Below are 20571 nucleotides of genomic sequence, written 5' to 3'. Positions count from 1 at the left end.
CTTTCCAGCTTTTGTTGTAGACTCATGGGATATATGTATGAGTTTCGTATATAGGTAAATTGTACTTCTTGGGGGTTTGGTGTACAGATTATATCATCACACAGGTAATAAGCATAGTACCAGTAGGTGGTTATTCTTTTCTTTTTTTTTTTTTTTTTTTTTTTTGACAGAGTCTCACTCTGTCACCCAGGCTAGAGTGCAGTAGCATGATCTCAGCTCACTGCAGCCTCTACCTCCCAGGTTCAAGCGATTCTCCTGTCTTACCCTCCTGAGTAGCTGGGATTACAGGTGCCCACCACCACACCCAGCTAATTTTTGTATTTTTAATAGAGACAGGGCTTCACCTTGGTGGTCAGGCTGGTCTCAAACTCCTGACCTCAAGTGATCCGTCTGCTTTGGCTCCCAAAGTGCTGGGATCACAGCGGTTTGATCACAGCAGTTATTATGGTTGGCATTCTGGCACACATCTTTCTAATCTTTTTTGTGGTAACCTTTTTAGTATCATAAACAACACTTCTGTAAACCTTGCGTAGAAATCCTTGTTGCTGGTTTATTTCCTTAAGATACATTCAAAAACCTTACGACGGTTGTTAAGGATCTTAATTCATTGTCAAACCACAGCCAGGAAAGACTGTGCTAATTTCTACTCCCAGCAGCGGGGACTTCTTGTTTCAGACACCACCGTGGATTAAAGGACCTCCCAATGCGCTGTCCTTTTCAGATGACTGGACTCTGCCCGTTTGTTTGTTTGTTTGTTTTTGAGATGGAGTCTTGCTTTGTCGCCCAGGCCAGAGTGCAATGTCCCCATCTCTGCTCACTGCAACCTCCACCTCGGGGGTTCAAGCGATTCTCCTGTCTCACCTACCTAGTAGCTGGAATTACAGGCATGTGCCACCACGCATGGCTGATTTTTGTATTTTTAGTAAAGACCGGGTTTCACCATGTTGGCCAGGCTGGTCTTGAACTCCTGACCTCAAGTGATTTGCCTGCCTCCCCTCCCAAAGTGCGGGGATTACAGTCGTGTGCCACCACTTCGGGCTGAGCTCTTATATGTAAGGGGTGGGTGGGGAGCTTTTATTTACTGAAACATATCCTGTATTCGTCAGAACCTGTTATCAAGCCTGCGCCTCTGGGCAGAGGCTAGGGCAGGTAGGGCACAGCTCCTAAGGCCACCTGGTCTCAACTCCTCCCAGCTGGGACGCTGCACCGGGAGACAGCGTTGGTCCCTGTGTCAAGGTGCCTGGGTCTTGGCTTGGGGCTGAGATTGGGGCCTTAGGAAGGATTTGGATTCCAAGTCCCTTCCCTGCAAGGATGCCCCGGAGAGCAAGGAGGGCCAAGATTAAGATTCGACTTCCTTCACTAGGGCCTTTGTCCTCCGAGGAGCTCCCAGGTTCTCTGGGGATTTGCGGGGAGACGGGTTACAACGTTTATTTGTGGTCAGTTAGATGAGAAGTGACTCTGCCAGCGTCCTTTGACATCCTCGGCTAAACCCCGCGCCTCTTAGAGCCCCAGCCCACCTGGGCCCTCCGGCCCTGCCCTCGTCCGGCGCCCCTCCCCGAGGCGTGGCCCCTAGATCAGGGGTGGGGAGAGAGAGCTGGGGGCAAAAGTTGCTCCTTCCTTCCTTCTTCCACTTCCCTGGCTCCTGCCGGCCACCTCGGGGCCGCAGCCACGTCTGAAAGCGCCTGACCGGGCAGTGCCGAGGATCTTGGGCCACAGTGCCGGGCTCCGGAGGGAGCTCTGCGCCGCGTCCTTCCCTGTGGTAGCCCCAGGACACCCCCACCCTCGACATCCCATTCCGAGACTCCTGCCCTGCTCCCAGATTCGCTGTGCCTCGAGTCTCCAGGAGCTTTCAGTGTCTTGGTGCCCCCCGACTCTCGTCCATGCCTCTTAGACCCCCTTTCCTGGCGTCACCAGGTGTCCCTTAATAGTCTTGGGACCTTAAGGAGCAAGTCAGCCCCTGCGGACTTTCCCAGTGAAGAGGAAGCTGGCTGTGCGGTGGAACTTGGAAGAGACTGGGAGCCTTTGCTGAGCCCAGAGAGAGAGGCGTCCCTCTCGCTGCCCCTCCAGGTCGGGCAGACACGCCAAACTTTGAGGTACTTTGGTTCTTCATTCTCCACGGGGGGTGTCCCCACACTCTGTTGAGCTGGGGGCCGGGCCAGTAACACAGCTGGGACGCTCCTCTGTCCAGCACCGGGGGCCTGGGGTGGCGGGAGGAGCTGGAAGTGGCTTTTCCATCAGCAACGTGGAAAGTTCATCGCCCCTGCTAGCGCTGGTTTGGAAGTGTCTTGCTGCAGCTTCGGCTGCACGCAGGAATCCTCACTGCGCGGGGCGGGGGTGAGGGGGCGGTTCTTATTCCATACTTGGGTTTCAAAAGGTGTGGCTTTCAAAAGCTCTCCATAAAATTATTGAGAAAAAATAGCTTGGTGAGTTAATTTGGAACCAGACTCCGGGGACTCGGAGTCGTGCCTCACTGCTTCTAGGGGCTTGATGTTGGGCTTCAGGAAAGGCCCTCTGGGCCCCAGGACACTACAGGTGCCTAGGAAACGTTTTTTTGTTTGTTTTGAGATGGAGTCTGGCTCTGTCGCCCAGGCTGAAGTGCAGTGGCCCGATCTTGGCTCACTGCGACCTCTGCCTCCTGGGCTCAGGGGATTTCTTGCTCAGCCTCTGGAGTAAGTGGGATTACAGATGCACGCCACCACACTCAGCTAATTTTTGTATTTTTAGTAGAGACGGTGTTTTACCATGTTGGCCAGGCTAGTCTCAAATTCCTGACCTCAGGTGATCCACCCGCCTCAGGCTCCCAAAGTGCCGGGATTACAGGCGTGAGCCACTGCACTGGGCCCAAATTTTTGTGTTTTTTTTTTGTTGTTGTTGTTGTTTTCAGATGGAGTCTCACTCTGTCGCAGAGCCTGGAGTGCAATTGCGCCGTCTTGGCTCACTGTAACCTCCACCTCCTGGGTTCAAGCGATTCTCCTGCCTCAGTCTCCCAAGTAGCTGGGATTACAGGCATGAGCCACCATGCCCAGCTAATTTTAGAGATGGGGTTTCACCATGTTGTCCAGGCTGGTCTTGAACTTCTGACCTCAGGTGATCCACCCGTCTTGGCCTCCCAAAACACTGGGATTACAGGCATGAGCCACCACACCTGGCCTAATTTTTGTTTTGTTTTGTTTTTTGTTTTTTTTGTGTGTGTGTGTGATGGACGCTCTTGTTGCCCAGGCTGGAGTGCAATGGCATGATCTCAGTTCACTGCAATTTCTGTCTCCTGGGTTCAAGCGACTCTCCTGCCTCATCCTCCAAGTAGCTGGGATTACAGGCACCTGCCACCACACCTGGCCTAATTTTTGTATTTTTAGTAGAGCTATGTTTTGCCTTGTTGGCCAGGCTGGTCTTGAACTCCTGGCCTCTGGTGACTACCCACCTAGGCCTCCCAAAGTGCTGGGATTACAGGCGTAAGCCACTGTGTCCGACCTCTAGCAAATGTTGACATTCCTTTCTCTTCCCTTTTACATGGAGGCAAGGCAGTCAAGAATTGCACTTTTGGCTGGGTGCTATGGCTCACGCCTGTAATCCCAACACTTTGGAAGGTCAAGGCTGTGATGCCCTCAGCTCTACTTTTTGAATTTCGTGTGACCTGTTTGTATTATTTTTCTAAAAATTAAACGTAATAAATATGTGCCCCCAGAAAAGAATCAAAAAAGGGAAGAATTTGGAGGGGAAGGGGAATGTTCCTTCCAGGATGGAAGAGTTCTCTGGACAAAGGCTTAGGAGTGTGACCCACCACAGAGCCCTGCACTGGGAGTCTGACTCTTGGACTAAAGCCCCAGCCCTGCCACTTTCTTACTGGGTATTCATGTCTCTGAGCCCCACTGCTTCAATTAAAACAGATAGGAATGCTTATTTCTGCCTCTTAGGGACTAGGGAGGATAACATTCAATCATGAAGATGAAAGTGCTATCATAGGGCCTGCCTAACTGGTTCTCCCTAACTTTGAACCTTTGGCCAGTTGTCCACTGTGCTGAATGTAAGTCTCCTTATCAGAAAGCTCCCAGTGAGGAATTGGTCTTCTGGAGACTCTGTATGGCATAGGGTGATTCAACCACCTCCTTTTTTTTTTTTTTTTTTTTTTTTTTTTTTTTTTTTTGAGACAGAGTCTCATTCTGTCGCCCAGGCTGGAGTGCAGTGGCGCGATCTCGGCTCACTGCAAGCTCCGCCTCCCGGGTTCACGCCATTCTCCTGCCTCAGCCTCCCGAGTAGCTGGGACTACAGGCGCCCACCACCACGCCCAGCTAATTTTTTGCATTTTTCAGTAGAGACGGGGTTTCACAGTGTTAGCCAGGATGGTCTCGATCTCCTGACCTTGTGATCCGCCCGCCTCAGCCTCCCAAAGTGCTGGGATTACAGGCGTGAGCCACCGCGCCCGGCTCAACCACCTTCTTAAGAAGACCTCTGGCTTTCCTGGAACACAGGTAACAAACACCTTAGCTTGGGATCAAGATCCTCCCTACCAGGGAAGGGCTGGGCTGGCCAGGAGAACTGTGTTTGGGCCAGGGCAGCAAGGTCCTGCACTCTGCAGGGAGCAATCATACGTGGGAGAGGCCCACAGCCTGGGATCAGAAGTGCCAGGAGCTTAGGAACAGGAGTCCTGGGGTCCCAGCTTTCCTGCTGTCTCTCCAAGCCTTGAGTCCTTCACCTGAAAAACTGACATCATCATGCCCCCCTCAGGGCCTGTTGAGTTAAGTCATCCGGTGGACTTGAAACACCTAGCACTGGCCGGGCGCGGTGGCTCAAGCCTGTAATCCCAGCACTTTGGGAGGCTGAGACGGGCGGATCACGAGGTCAGGAGATCGAGACCATCCTAGCTGACATGGTGAAACCCCGTCTCTACTAAAAAATACAAAAAACTAGCCGGGCGAGGTGGTGGGTGCCTGTACTCCCAGCTACTCGGGAGGCTGAGGCAGGACAATGGCGTGAACCCGGGAGGCGGAGCTTGTAGTGAGCTGAGATCCAGCCACTGCACTCCAGCCTGGGCGGCAGAGCGAGACTCCATCTCAAAAAAAAAAAAAAAAAAAAAAAGAAACACCTAGCACTTGTGATCATTGAAGTCAGAAAATATGAGTTGCCTTCCTCTCTGACACTCTGTTGTCAGGGGAGCCCACCATCCATCAGCCAGCACTGGAAAAAGTACAGTCGCATGTGTAGAGGAGGTGGGGGGCTACTCTCCTCATCTTCCAGGTTTTCCAGGAGTGGGTATGGGGATCCAGAAGGTAGCTCAGGAGTCAGCAGGTGACAGAGGTGTTGGGCATTCTCCACTCACTCCAGTCCCTGCATTGAGGGGAAGGAGCAGAGATGAGATCTGCTCACAAGTTAGACCCTGGCTTCTCTCAATGGGTGATGTGGACAGGGGAGTGGGGCAGGCAAGCAGCAAAGGATGTAGGAGCAGGAGAAAAATTCCAGGCTCCTCCCTTCCAAAGTCGCCCAGCCTTGAGATCATTGCAGAAGCAACAGGTGCAAACAGAAGAACACTTTGGGACCTTGGAATGCGGGAGGCCGGCTCAGTGTTCCTTCCACCCTGTGAGACACGTGTGATATTCTTAAGGTCCACTAAAGGCTCTGGGTGGTTGGAGGCCAGAGAATGGCCTGGGAGATACAGGGATTGGAAGGGTAGGTGGCCTGTGGGTGTCTCCTCTGGGGGCAGACTCCCCAGGTGGAGGGGGTTCTTCCTCTCCAGATGTAGCTGAGCACAGGGACAATAACAGTAACAGGGGCACGTGTGTAAGGAATACTTTCCCAGGTCCCCTCTTCATAGGTGTTTGCAGCAGCATCTCACAACAGCCCTAAGAGATTAAATGTTGCAAATCCCATTCTACAGAGGTGGAAATTGAGCCTCAGAGAAGTTAAGTCACTTGCCCCAGGTCTCATGGCTTCCCATTGGCAGTGCTGGGATTCGGAGCCAGCTCTCTTGCCTCCATCCATCAGTAGACCCAGCCAGTTCCCAGCCATTTGGAGAAGTGCCCTACTCAGACTCATTCCACCTCAGCAAGCCTGGCGGTGCTGTGACATCCATCCACCTAAGTCCTCATCAAGCCCTTTAGCTCCACAACCCAAAAGGTCTATGAGGTATCCTGAAGCAAAAGACAGGCAGGACAGTTCTGCTCCCACCCCGGAGAGCTTTCTATGTACAGGGCTGTCTCTCTCTATAGGACTCTGATCTCCTCTCCTTCCTGTTTTGCCAGGTGTCGAGACATCTCCCATGGGTTTGTGATCAGTGTTGCAGCTCTCCCAGCAGCCCTGGACAGTGGTGAGTTCCCTCAGCTGGCTGGGACAGTACTCTGCTCTCACCTCTGCTTCTCTGGCTCCATGCCAGCTCCACCTCAACTGGTCTCCTTGTGAACCCACAGGGCTCCAGGACACCCTCCCTCTGGAGCCCATGCTGCCTTCAGCACTTCACCCCCAACCAATGATGGCAACAGTTGGTGTTCTTTGTGCACTTTATTTACTTGCTTATTTTTAACGACAAAAGTTTTCTTTTCTTTTTTTTTTTTTTTTTTTTTTGAGACAGAGTCTTGCTCTCCTGCCCAGGCTGGAGTGCAGTGGCGCTATCTTGGCTCACTGCCAGCTCTGCCTCCCAGGTTCATGCCATTCTTCTGCCTCAGCCTCCCAAGTAGCTAGGACTACAGGCGCCCCCCACCACACCCAGCTAATTTTTTGTATTTTTAGTAGAGACGGGGATTCACCATGTTAGCCAGGATGGTCTCCATCTCCTGACCTCGTGATCCACCCGCCTCGGCCTCCCAAAGTGCTAGGATCACAGGCATGAGCCACCACGCCCGGCCGACAAAAGTTTTATACCTGCCTGTTAAAAAAGTTATATAGTGCAGAAGCACACCACGTAAAAGGTGCGATCCTCAGTTATGGGCATGACTACATATTCCCTTCCCCCATCTTCATTATAATAACCCCCCAATCCCCCCAAATCCTGTGAGCCAAGTACCAGAATTATCCCTCTTTTACACACGGGTAAAGTGATCGGTCATAGAGAGATTTAAGTGATCTTCATAAGCAAGATCATAGGCCAGGAAGTGGCAGAGCCAGGATTCAACCTCCGCAAGCCTGGTGGTGCTCTGACATCCCTGGAAGCCCCCATCAAGTCCTTTTAGCTCAGCAACCTAAAAGGGCCTCTCTAAGAGGTATCCTGAAGCAAAAGACAGAAGTTCTCTTTGAAACATAATATTTTTCTCTACAGATAGATAGCCTATAGGTATGTAAGTAGGTGGGTGGGTAGGTAGACAATTTGAGGGTATCCCACATTTGTCTGCAACTGGACTTCTGAGCACAGACTATATTCTGGGCTATATCTTGACTCCATATTCCTGGGAAAGTGCTCGACTGAGACCTTGGGAGTCTTGGGAAGTCCAATGGGTAGGGTAGTCAAATCCAAGGGCTGCTCCCTGAGGGCACTGGGCAGTAATTGGGGCGTGGGATGGGCGTGAAGGCCCTGGTCCCTAAAGTTGCCCATTCCGCCCGCCCGAAGGCCTCCAGCCGCCAGCATGCGGCTGCCACGCTTCTCCAGCAGGACAGTGACCGTGCTCCTCCTGGCACAGACCACCTGCCTCCTGCTCTTCGTCGTCTCCCGGCCAGGACCTTCATCCCCAGCGGGCGGCGAGGAGCGTGTGCACGTGCTGGTGCTGTCCTCGTGGCGCTCAGGCTCGTCCTTCGTGGGCCAGCTCTTCAGCCAGCACCCCGACGTCTTCTACCTGATGGAGCCCGCGTGGCACGTGTGGACCACCCTGTCGCAAGGCAGCGCCGCAACGCTGCACATGGCCGTGCGCGACCTGATGCGCTCCGTCTTTTTGTGCGACATGGACGTGTTTGATGCCTACATGCCACAGAGCCGAAACCTGTCCGCCTTTTTCAAGTGGGCAACGAGCCGCGCGCTGTGCTCGCCGCCCGCCTGCAACGCCTTTCCCCGAGGCGCTATCAGCAAGGAGAACATGTGCAAGACACTGTGCACGCGGCAGCCCTTCAGCCTGGCCCGGGAGGCCTGCCGCTCCTACAGCCACGTGGTGCTCAAGGAGGTGCGCTTCTTCAACCTGCAGGTGCTCTACCCGCTGCTCAGAGACCCCGCACTCAACCTGCGCATCGTGCACCTGGTGCGCGACCCGCGGGCCGTGCTGCGCTCCCGGGAGGCGACGGGCCCACTACTGGCACGCGACAACGGCATCGTGCTGGGCACCAACGGCAGGTGGGTGGAGGCTGACCCTCAGCTGCGCCTGATGCGTGAGGTGTGTCGCAGCCATGTGCGCATCGCGGAGGCCGCCACACTCAAGCCGCCACCCTTCCTGCGCGGCCGCTACCGCCTGGTGCGCTTCGAGGACCTGGCGCGGGAGCCGCTGGCAGAGATCAGAGCACTCTACGCCTTCACCGGGCTGACCCTCACGCCCCAGCTCAAGACCTGGATCCACAACATCACCCACGGGTTGGGGATCGGCCAGCCAATCGAGGCCTTCCAGACTTCGTCTAGGAATGCGCGCAACGTCTCCCAGGCCTGGCGCCACGCGCTGCCCTTCACCAAGATCCTGCGCGTGCAGGAGGTGTGCGCCGACGCGCTGCAGCTGCTGGGCTACCGGCCTGTGTACTCTGAGGACCAGCAGCGTGACCTCACCCTGGATCTGGTGCTGCCACGAAGCCCAGACCACTTAAGCTGGGCGTCACATGACTGAGAACTCTGGGCCTTAGAGCAGGCCCCGAATTGTGGTTGCCCGGCCCAGGAGGCGACTGCACGGTGGAGAGGGAGCTGGGATGCATGGGGAAGCAGGTCCCTACTATGAACTGGGAGTTTGGGGTCCTCCCCTGAGGTAGGCAAGGACTGCACGTTTCTTTTTCTCCTGATTCTCGGTTTTCCTTTGAGTCCTCTGGAGCTGCCTTCTCATCAGGTGCACTCTTCATGGAAAGCAACACTTGCCCCTACCTATTCTGGGCACAGGGAGTAAGTTCTGCTAAATTAAATTAAATGTGTTCCAGGTCGGGCGCGGTGGCTCACGCCTGTAATTCCAGCATTTTGAGAGACTGGGAAGGGTGTGGATCAGCTGAGGTCAGGAGTTCGAGACCAGCCTGACCAACATAGTGAAACCCCCTCTCTACTAAAAATGCAAAAATTAGCCGGGCATAGTGGCACACTCCTATAATCCCAGCTACTTGGGAGGCTGAGGTGGGAGAATCACTTGGACTCCGGAGGTGGAGGTTACAGTGAGCTGAGATCGTGCCACTGCACCCAGCTTGGGCAACAGAGCAAGACTCTATCAAATAAATAAATAAATAAATTTGTTCAAAAATCCTGCAATCTAGTGAACTGTAACCTCATTCTTTTCTCTTTTTATTGTGTGATTCCATTTATTTAAAGCAGAAAAACTAGTCTATGGTGATAGAGGTCAGAATAGGGGATACTTTGTAGGGAGGATTTGACTGGGATGTAACCTTATTTAATATGTAAACAAACTACAACCTGACCAGAGTATATTCTTGTAAGGAAAAAGGAGTCTCCTCCAACCTTAGCAGCCAGCTTTCAGCCAGGGGCAGACCGCAGACTGACCGGATGTGTCCAAATTAGACAAAGGCTGAGCTGTCACCAATCGGCCTATATCCAGTGCCACTTCCTTTTTTCTGTTTATAAACGCTGCTTGTCCACTGTTGCTGAGTGGAGGTCTCTGAGACCTCTCAAATATAGATCTCTCATTTAATTTTTTTTTTTTTTTTTTTTTTTTTTTTTTTTTTTGAGACGGAGTCTCCCTCTGTCGCCCAGGCTGGAGTGCAGTGGCCGGATCTCAGCTCACTGCAAGCTCCGCCTCCCGGGTTCACGCCATTCTCCAGCCTCAGCCTCCCGAGTAGCTGGGACTACAGGCGCCCGCCACCTCGCCCGGCTAGTTTTTTGTATTTCTTAATAGAGACGGGGTTTCACCGTGTTAGCCAGGATGGTTTCGATCTCCTGACTTCGTGATCCGCCCGTCTCGGCCTCCCAAAGTGCTGGGATTACAGGCTTGAGCCACCGCGCCCGGCCAGATCTCTCATTTAATGGGGTGAGTTTGGGCTTTAATCGCCATCATCCCCAGAACAAAGACTGACCAGTTAGAGTTAAATGCTGTTGAACTATCTTTATTGCGTGGACTTTGAGTTATTTGACTAGTTGTTTGTAGAAACTCCTGATAAGGAGTGTACTCCTGTTTCTTGGCATTGTCCACTCATAGTCATCATAATAGTCTCCCTGGCCAGGCGCAGTGACTCACGCCTATAATCCCAGCACTTTGGGAGGACTAGGCAGGCAGATCGCTTGAGCTTGGGAGTTTGAGACCAGCCTGGCCAACATAGTGAAACCCTGTCTCTCCTAAAAATACAAAAAATAGCTGCTGTGGTTGTGCATGCCAGTAATCCCAGCGACTCAGGAGGTTGAGGCAGGAGAATCGCTTGAACCCAAGAGGTGGAGGTTGCAGTGAGCCAAGATTGCGCCACTGCACTGCAGCCAGGGTGACAGAGCAAGACTCCATCTTAAATAATAATAATAGGCCAGGAGCGGTGGCTCAAGCCTGTAATCCCAGCACTTTGGAAGACCGAGGCAGATGGATCACTTGAGGTCAGGAGTTCAAGACCAGTCTAGCCAACATGGTGAAACCCCATCTCTACTAAAATACAAAAATTAGCCAGTGTGGTTGTGCATGCCTGTAATCGCAGCTACTCAAGAAGTTGAGGCAGGAGAATTGCTGGAACCGAGGAGGTGGAGGTTGCATTGAGCCAAGATTGCGCCACTGCGCTCCAGCCTGGGTAACAGAGTGAGACTCCCTCTCAAAAATAATAATAAAAAAACAATAATAATAGTCTCTCTGATGTGTTGCTTCCCCTGGGAAGTCTTACATACTCCTATGCAGCCATACTTTATACATCAACTGGCCCATTAGGGTTCGAATAACAAAAACATGAAGAAAGCATAAAGAATCATCCAACTAAGGTGAAATCATGAATTGTGAAGTCAATACTGAAACAAAACAAGTCCATTATGATGGTGACAGAAAATGGAGTCAGGGCCCAAGGTTTTGGTCAATCTCTCAAAATTGAGAGGCTGACCAAAAGGCAGAAATGTTTAAATTCAATTAAATTTGTCCCAAAGTTCCCAGCACTTTGGGAGGCCGAGGTGGACGGATCACGAGGTCGAGATCGAGACCATCTTGGCCAACATGGTGAAACCCTGTCTCTACTAAAATACAAAAAAGTAGCCAGGCATCGTGGCACACGCCTATAATCCCAGCTACTCGTGAGGCTGAGGCATAGAAATCGCTTGAACCCAGGAGGCAGAGGTTGCAGTGAGCTGAGATTGCACACTGCACTCCAGCCTGGTGACAGAGCAAGACTCCGTCTCAAAAAAAAAATAATAATAATTTGGCCCAAAGCTGCTGCCATACCTGTTGAACTGCAATCTAACTTAGTATTTAAGTAAACTGCCTCCCAACCGAGACTATTCTTGTAACAAATAGCTGAATCTCAGCAAGTCACAGCAGCTGTGCTTTAACCAGTCACAGGCTACCAACTGATTAGACCAAGTCTGTGTAAGGTAAATGCTGAGCTGCACCCCATCAGACTGTTTATTTGTGCTACTTCCAATAAATTTGGCCTACCAGTGTTGCTGAGTGGAATCAGGGTGCTGCCCGATTCATAAAGTTTCTTTGCTCAAATAAAGTCTGCTTAATTTGACTAATGTTTTTCTATTAACAGTTCAGATGACTTGGCCTCTACCCAAACTCTTTCTTTCCCCTAGACTCCCCTCTCTTGGAATGCATCCTGAAGCAGCTGAAAAGGGGTGCCCTAGGCCCAGCTGGGAGCAAAATCTGGTGATATTGCTTCTGAATATCCCACATGTGCCCCACACACACACACACACACTCACATGCATACACAGCCTGGACTCTGTTCCCTTTATGCCCCTGGCACCACGCTCCATCGAAGCCATTGGCCTTTATATCCCCCTGTGTCTTCACTGAGAAAGAGGTATATCAGGCCAGACGTGGTGGCTCATGCCTATAATTATCAATTACCCAGTCTCTGGTATTCTGTTACAGCAGCACAAAAGGGACTAAAATAGGCTCCTTAACAAAAAGATTCACAGACAAGAAGTTTGTTTGTTTGTTTTGAGACAGTGTCTTGCTTTGTGGCCCAAGCTGGAGTGCAGTGGTTCCATCTTGGTTCACTGCAACCCCCACCTCCCTGACTCAAGCGATTCGCTCATCTTTTTTTTTTTTTTGAGACGGAGTCTTGCTCTGTCACCCAGGCTGGAGTGCAGTGGCCGGATCTCAGCTCACTGCAAGCTCTGCCTCCCGGGTTTACGCCATTCTCCTGCCTCAGCCTCCTGAGTAGCTGGGACTACAGGTGCCTGCCACCTCGCCCGGCTAGTTTTTTGTATTTTTTTAGTAGAGACGGGGTTTCACCATGTTAGCCAGGTGATTCACTCATCTTAACCTCCCAAGTAGCTGGGACTACAGGCACATCACTATGCCAGGCTAATTTTTGTATTTTGGGGGACTACATGTGTTTCGGTATGTAGCCCGGGCTGATCTGCAACTCCTGTGCTCAAGCAATCCACCTGCCTCAGCCTTCCAAAGTGCTGGGATTACAGGCATGAGCCACTGTGCCTGCCCAAGAACAGTTCATTAACACATGCAGCATACATCACGCAGGACAAACCTAAATGAAAAGTAACAACACAGTGGCTCAGAACACTGCCTTACACAGCAACTTCCAAAGGACACAATAAATTTGTAGAGAAATAACAGGACAAAAGAAAGTTTTAGGCCTCCAAAGGTGAGAAACTGTGCAAAGGTAAATATCCGAGAGGAAGCTGATGCAGCAGGATTTGTCTGCAGCAGCCGCTGATACCGCCTCTGGCTGGGCAGAGTTAATGGTTGTCTCCAGTGAAGGAGAGTTTATGTCATGCCTTTAGGCAGAAAGGGGAGGGAAACCTGACTTTTTCCTGTATTTTCTGCTTCTTAATTGCCTTCAGCTGAAAATCATTTTTATGTGACAGAGGCATAATCTGGGCCGATGCCTCTGCTTTCCTCCAGCTGAAGAGAACCTGCGTGGACTCCTTGGCTTTGGACCTCTGCCTCCGCCACGGAGAAAGGCCAGGCCAGGCTGCTGGACAAGCAGGGACCGTGAGAAGGGGAGTTCAGGTGTCCCAATCTAGGCCATCCTAGACCAGCTAGCCCCTCACCAGCCCCTGCTGATCAGCACGCAGCCACTTCTGCTGCCTTCTGCTGCTGCCGCCAAAGCGAGTCCAGGGTTCACCCAGATTCAGAGGTGTGGAAACTGAGTCCACCGCTTGAGAGGAGTAGCTATAAAGACATATGAGTGAGAGCAGCTGAGCCCAGCTGAGCCCAGCACTGCCGGCCAAGTCGAAGACTTTAGGACCAGCCACACGTGTTCGGTAGCCACACGTGTTTGGTGGCCACACGTGGCCAGTGGCTCCATGTTGGACAATGCCAATCAGACTCCTCATTCTCATTACATTTGTATACCCTTCTGGCCCTGAAATCTTTCTATATCTGCATCTGACTAAGATGGTCTATTAGAGAAGAACATCTACTTCATATTTCCATCCTTTGGAAACCCGAAGAGCCAGCAGAAGTTTTGACTTTGCAATTGATCCTACACATTCAAATTCCTAGCGTCTATAGATTGTGTAAGATGGAAGAGAGACTACAAGGGCTCCCATTACCTAGCCCAGAGTATGTGCTCAGGGCTCTCGGCACTTCTCCTGGTTACACATGGTTCAGATACTATTGGCCACTTCTTAACATTAGTTTCTCATGGCTTGATTCCTAGGAAGCATTATTCCTCCCATTTTAAGAGGGCAGCCAGTTGAGTGATTCAATGAGTCAGGCCCCAGTATCAGGCCCCAGGGACACAGTAAGTGGCAGAATACACATAGCCCTTGCTCTTGTCTGGGGTGCAGACACTAAACAAATAGTCAAACAGATTAAACATGCAATTATAGGTTTGAATTATGCTCTAAGAAAAAACAAAGCCGGGGACAGTGACTTACACCTGCAATCCCAGCACTTCAGGAGGCTGACAGAGGAGGATCACTTGAGGACATGAGTTCAGGATCACCCAGGCAGGCCGAGACGGGCGGATCACGAGGTCAGGAGATCGAGACCATCCTGGCTAACACGGTGAAACCCCGTCTCTACTAAAAAATACAAAAATCTAGCCGGGCGAGGTGGCGAGCGCCTGTAGTCCCAGCTACTCAGGAGGCTGAGGCAGGAGAATGGCGTGAACCTGGGAGGCGGAGGTTGCAGTGAGCCGAGATCCGGCCACTGCAGTCCAGCCTGGGTAACAGAGCGAGACTCCGTCTCAAAAAAAAAAAAAAAAAAAAAAAAAAAAAAAGATCACCCAGGCAAATGACTCTTGTGGGATACCGCTGTCAGGCTGGGCTCTCAGCCTGCGTCAAAGCAGGCCCCATGTCCATAAAACATTTTTAAAAATTGGCCAAGCATGGTGGTACACGTCTGTAGTCCTAGCTACTTGGGAGGCTGAGGTGGGGGGCGTTGCTTGAGGCCAGAAGTTCGAGGCTGCAGTGAGCTACAGTGAGCTATGATTCATCCCACTGCACTCCAACCTGTGTGACACAGCAAGACATCATCACTAATTAAGAAGAAGAAGGAGGAGGAGGAAGAGGAGGAGGAGAAGAGAAAGAAAAGAGGACAATACAAAATAAGCCAAGCATGGTGGCACATGCCTGTAATCCCAGCTACTCGGGAGGCTGAGGCAGAAGAATCGCTTGAACCTGGGAGGCAGAGGTTGCGGTGAGCCGAGATTGCTCCACTGCACTCCAGCCTGGGTGATAGAGCAAGACTCCTTCTCGAAAAAAATAATAATAATAAGGAGAAAAAGGAAGGCCGTTGATTAATAAGCATGAAAAGATGCTCAGCTGCCCAGGGAATTAAAGAAATGCAGGTTAAAACATCATCAAGTAACATTTTTGGGTGACATTTACCATCAGCTAGGCAAAAGTGAAAATGATAGATTTAGCCACGTATAGGTGATGGTAGCACCCGCCACCATGCCCGGCTAATTTCTGTATTTTTAGTAGAGATAGGGTTTCACCATGTTGGTCAGGCTGGTCTCAAATTCCTAACCTCAGGGGACCCACCCGCCTTGGCCTCCCAAAGTGCTAGGATTACAGGCATGAACCACTGCGCCCGGCCTTTGGGGACAGTCGCTCTGTTGACCAGGCTGGAGTGCAGTGGCACAACTTCAGCTCACTGCAATCTCCACCTCCCTGGTTCAGATGATTCTCCTGCCTCAGCCTCCCAAACAGCTGGGATTATAGGCACCCACCACCACGGCAGGTAATTTTTATTTTATTTATCTATTTTTAATTTTATTTTTTGAGATAGAGTTTTGTTCTTGTTGCCTAGGCTGGAGTGCAATGGCACGATCTTGGCTCACACAGCCTCTGCCTCCCGGGTTCAAGCGATTCTCCTGCCTCAGCCTCCTGAGTAACTGGGATTACAGACATGCACCACCATGCCCAGCTAATTTTGTATTTTTAGTAGAGACAGGGTTTCTCCATGTGAGTTAGGCTGGTCTTGAACTCCCGACCTCAGGTGATCCACCTGCCTCGGCCTCTGAAAGTGCTGGGATTATAGGCGTGAGCCACTGCGCCTAGCTAATTTTTGTATTTTTAGTAGAGACAGGGTTTCTCCATGTTGGCCAGAACCATGCTGATCTTGAACTCCTGACCCCAGGTGATAGGTGATCCACACGCCTCGGCCTCTCAAAGTACTGGGATTACAGGCCTGAGTCACTGCACCCAGCCCACATTTGCTTTTAATACTTTAGTAGTTTACTATTTTACATTTGGATCTATAGTTGCATGGAATTAATATTCCTGACCAGTATGAGGTGGGGCTGGGTTTTGTTTTGTTTTGGTTTTGCGTTTTTTTTGTTTTTTTGTTTTTTTTTTTTTTTGAGATGGAGACTTGCTCTGTCGCCAGGCTGGAGTGCAGTGGCGCGATCCCGGCTCACTGCAACCTCCAACTCCCTGGTTCAGGCGATTCTCCTGCCTCAGCCTCCTGAGTAGCTAGGATTACAGGCACGCGCCACCACGCCCAGCTAATTTTTGTATTTTTAGTAGAGACAGGGTTTCACCATGTTGGCCAGGATGGTCTCGATCTCCTGACTTCGTGATCCGCCTGCCTCAGCTTCCCAAAGTGCTGGGATTACAGGCGTGAGCCGCTGCGCCCAACCAGTGCTGGTTATCTTTGTATTTTCAGGTAGCCGGTTCTCCCCGTGCCCTCTACTGAAAGATCTCACGTGTCACATTTTCTTCCTTGGGGATAAGACCAGAGAACGTGGCCTGTCCTGCAAGTCTTGTGTTATTCTGATCCCAGGCTTCACGAACTCCACTCATTCATTCAACAAACATTATGGGTTGAGAACCAACCAGGCACCGGGCTGTTGGAGGAGCTGGAGATACAGCAGGACCAATATAGACAAAAAGCAAAAACCCCTGCCCTGCAAGAACTTGCATTCTGATGGTGGGAGACAGCCAATGAATGAGAAGTTTGATAAATAGCTAAATTATTTAGCATATTAGAAAGTGCCAAAGATTAAAGTGGAGAGGGATCAGGGGATTAGGAATGTATGTGTGTGTAGGGGTGTGAGTTGTTAATTTTTTTTTTTAAGACAGAGTTTCACTCTGTCGCCCAGGCTGGAATGCAGTGGCACGATCTTGGCTCACTGCAATGTCTGCCTCCTGGGGTCAAGGGATCCTCCTGCCTTAGCCCCACTGAGTAGCTGGGATTACAGGCATTCGCGATCCTGTCTGGCTAATTTTTATATTTTTAGTAGAGATGGGGTTTCACCAAGTTGGCCAGGGTGGTCTCGACCTCCTGACTTCAGGCAGTGTGCCTGCCTCAGCCTTCCAGAGTGCTGGGATTATAGGCATGAGCCACTGTGCTCGGCCTTTTTTATTTTTTTATTTTTTATTTTTTGAGACTGAGTCTGGCTCTATTGCTCAGGCTGGAGTGCAGTGGCACGATTTCGGCTGACTGCAACCTCTACCTCCCAGATTCAAGCAATTCTCCTGCCTCAACCTCCTGAGTAGCTGGGATTACAGGCACCTGCCACCACCTGGCTAATTTTTTTGTATTTCAAGACCAGGCTGGTCTCAAACTCCTGACCTCAAGTGATCTGCCTGCCTTGGCCTCCCAAAGTACTGGGATTACAGGAGTGAGCCACCGTGCCTGGCCTTTTTTTTTTTTTTTTTTCTTGAGACAGTGTCTCACTCTGTCACCCAGGCTGAAGTGCAGTAGAGTGCAGTGGCACAATCTCAGCTCACTACAACCTCCACCTCCTAGGTTCAAGTAATTCTCCTGCCCCAGTCTCCCAACTAACTGGGATTACAGGTGCGTGCCACCAGGCCCAGCTAATTTTTTTGTATTTTTTGTAGAGATGGGGTTTCACCATGTTGGCCATGACTGGTCTCGAACTCCTGACCTCGAATGATCCACCTGCCTCAGCCTCCCAAAGTGCTGGGATTACAGGCGTGAGCCATGCGCCCAGCGGTTTCTTCCACTTCTAATAGACTGCTAGTCTGGGAAATGTACCAAAAAGACAGCATGGTTAAAGGTCAGTATTTCATGACCTTTTTTATACTTCCTATTTTTATTTTACATAGGTTTCTTGGTTGATACAAAATGTCAACTGTAGCGGTAGGGAACCTGCATAAGGAAGCTTCCTAAAAAGAGGCTTCAAAAGAGAGCACTAATAGGCCGGGCATGGTGGCTCATGCCTGTAATCCCAGCACTTCGGAAGCCCAAAGCAGGTGGATCACCCGAGGCCAGGAGTTCAAGACCGGCCTGGCCAAGGTGGTGAAACCCCCCCTCTACTAAAAATACAAAAATTAGCCAGGTGTGGTGGCAGGCACCTGTATTCCCAGCTACTTGGGAGGCTGAGGCAGGAGAATCACTTGAACCCAGGAGGCCGAGGTTGCAGTGAGCCAAGAATGCACCACTGCACTCCAGCCTAGGTGACAAAGCAAGACTGTCTTAAAAAAAAAAAAAAAAAAAGAGAGAGAGAGAATGCTAATAAACAATCTTGCTAATGTTCTTGAATTAAAAGGAAAATATTGTGTAATGTGTACAAAAGCATCTTGAATTTAAAATAATTAAGGTTTCGAAAAATCATTTCCCCTGCAAACATTGAAGGTGTTGGTGCATGGCCTTCCAGCCTCCCTCACTTGGCTGCTGATCCATCTGATTCTCATTTCTTTACAGCAGAATTATGGAAAAAAGATGTCAGCTCGAATCATTTTGCCACATGCCAAAAAGTCATACAGAATCTGAAATGCTGGAAAATATCTGTAAATCACAGATCTTTTCATTACAACTAACATGACAAAATGTTTCCACTTCATTGACTTGCTAAGTACCTGAGCCATCTAAAAAGTTTATGTTCTTTTTACTCTTAAAAGAAAGAATAAAACAGATTTGAAAGTTATATTTAAAAGAGGGGAGTGGCCAGATGCGGTGGCTGATTCCTGTAATCCCAGCACTTTGGGAGGCCAAGGCAGGCTGATCACTTGAGGTCAGGAGTTTGAGATCAGCCTGGTCAACATGGTGAAACCCTGTCTCTACTAAAAACACAAAAATTAGCTGGGAGTGGTGGCAGGTGTCTGTAATCCCAGCTATTTGGGAGGCTGAGGCAGGAGAATTGCTTGAACCCAGGAGGCAGAGGTTGCAGTGAGCCTAGATCAAGCCACTGCACTCCAGCCTGGGCAACTGAGGAAGACTGTGTCTCAGAAAAAAAAGATAGTGGAGAACCAAGATGACTGTTACGGTTGTTAATCGTTTTTGTTTATGGTTATGGTTTTGTTAATGGCTTGTTTTTTGAGACAGAGTTTTACTCTATTGCCCAGGCTGGAGTGCAGTGGCGCAATCTCAGCTCACTGCAACCTCTGCCTCCAGGGTTCAAGCGATTCTCAGCCTGCCAAGTAGCTGGGATTTCAGGGATGCACCACCACGCCTGGCTAATTTTTTTTGTATTTAGTAGAGACGGGGTTTCAGCAGGTTGATCAAGCTGGTCTTGAACTCTTGACCTCAAATGATCCACCTGCCTCAGCCTCCCACAGTGCTGGGATTACAGGTGAGAGCCACCGCACCCAGCCCTGTTTTTAATGTTTAAAATGACACTTCAGATACTCCAACTAACCTAAACAGAAACTTGAGTAGGCTATTGGCCATTTTTTTAAAAAAGTTTTTAAAAGATATGTTTTATATAGCATAAGATCATTTAACTGTGCAATTCAATAACTTTAATATCTTTTCACAGTTGTGCAGTCATCAGGTGAGATCTCAGCGTAGCCTCAACCTCCTGACCTGAAGCAAACGTCCTGTATCAACCCTCCTAAGTGCTGGGATTATGGGCATGAGCCACAGCTACTGGTCAATCACCATTTCAAAGTCAGTTCTTTATTGTTGGTTGTGACATTTCTCAAGGATGTAGTATTTTTTTTTCCCTCCTTCATTCTCTTAGGCACATGAAGAGCACTTGGTTCTCTCCAGCTTTGTCTCATCTGTATTTTAAACGATTCTTTCTTGGTCTGTTGTCTTTGTTATTTTTCCTTAAATATCCACTAGTTAGAGAATTTTGATTTTCCCCCTTTTCTTTGCTTTCCTCTTTTTTAATTTTGTATTTGCCTTTAAAGTTTATTTCCTCAATTTCCTTTTCTTTCTTTTTCTTTTTTCTCTTTTTGTTTAGAGATAGGGTCTTACTCCCTTGCCCAGGCTGAAGTGCAGTGGTATGATCATGGCTCACTGCAGCTTTGAACTCCTGGACTCAAGTGATCCTCCCGCCTAAGCCTCCTAAGTAACTTGGACTACAGGCCTGCACCTTCACCTAATTTTTAAATTCTTTTTTTGTAGAGACAAGGTCACGCTATGCTGCCTAGGCTGGTCTTGAACTCCCGGCCTCAAGTGATCCTCCTGCCTTGGCCTCCCAAAGTGCTCAACTTTCCTTTTTCTTTTAGAGATAAGGTCTCATTCTGTCACCTAGGCTGGAGTCCAGTAGCATGACCATAGCTAACTGCCACCACAATCTCCTAGGTTCAATCAATCCTCCCACCTCAGCCTCCCAAGTAGCTACAACTACAGGGGTCCACCATCCCACCTGGCTAATTTTTTATTTTTTTTTATTTTTATTTATTTATTTATTTTTTTTTTGAGACAGAGTCTTGCTCTGTCGCCCAGGCTGGGGTGCAGTGGCCGGATCTCAGCTCACTGCAAGCTCCGCCTCCCGGGTTTAGACCATTCTCCTGCCTCAGCCTCCCGAGTAGCTGGGACTACAGGCGCCCGCCACCTCGCCCGGCTAGTTTTTTGTATTTTTTTAGTAGAGACGGGGTTTCACCGTGTTAGCCAGGATGGTCTCGATCTCCTGACCTCGTGATCCGCCCGTCTCGGCCTCCCAAAGTGCTGGGATTACAGGCTTGAGCCACCGCGCCCAGCCTTTTAATTTATTTTTTCGAGA

The 20571-nt window shown here is 50.1% G+C and overlaps 2 protein-coding genes across 4 annotated transcripts in view; both read left to right on the top strand.

Annotated features, from left to right (window-relative positions):
* Nucleotides 1-116: 116 nt before the first annotated feature.
* LOC105491262 (carbohydrate sulfotransferase 5) lies at nt 117-9721 on the top strand. Of its 3 annotated transcripts, XM_071084980.1 has the most exons (4): nt 117-2093; nt 4311-4469; nt 6237-6301; nt 7535-9721. In XM_071084980.1, exon 4 carries the CDS (start codon nt 7551-7553, stop codon nt 8721-8723), a length of 1173 nt encoding a protein of 390 aa, XP_070941081.1. In that variant the 5' UTR covers nt 117-2093; nt 4311-4469; nt 6237-6301; nt 7535-7550; the 3' UTR covers nt 8724-9721. The 3 variants fall into 3 exon arrangements, with proteins under 3 accessions (XP_070941081.1, XP_070941080.1, XP_070941082.1); XM_071084979.1 differs by lacking the exon at nt 4311-4469; XM_071084981.1 differs by lacking the exons at nt 117-2093; nt 4311-4469; nt 6237-6301 and adding an exon at nt 6311-6899.
* Nucleotides 9722-14416: 4695 nt separating this feature from the next.
* The window catches only part of LOC139359917 (transmembrane protein 231-like), a 30427-nt gene continuing 24272 nt past the window's right edge, over nt 14417-20571 (top strand). The window contains exons 1-2 of the mRNA XM_071084983.1: nt 14417-17676; nt 19378-19508. The gene's annotated coding sequence lies outside the window, so the exon portion shown is untranslated. The remainder of the gene's footprint in view (nt 17677-19377; nt 19509-20571) is intronic.

This window comes from Macaca nemestrina, chromosome 18, assembly GCF_043159975.1.
Source record: "Macaca nemestrina isolate mMacNem1 chromosome 18, mMacNem.hap1, whole genome shotgun sequence".
In the NCBI taxonomy this organism is placed as follows: Eukaryota; Metazoa; Chordata; class Mammalia; order Primates; family Cercopithecidae; genus Macaca; species Macaca nemestrina.
The sequence above is the reverse complement of the archived record's forward strand: the minus strand, read 5'-3'. Positions and strand labels throughout refer to the sequence as shown.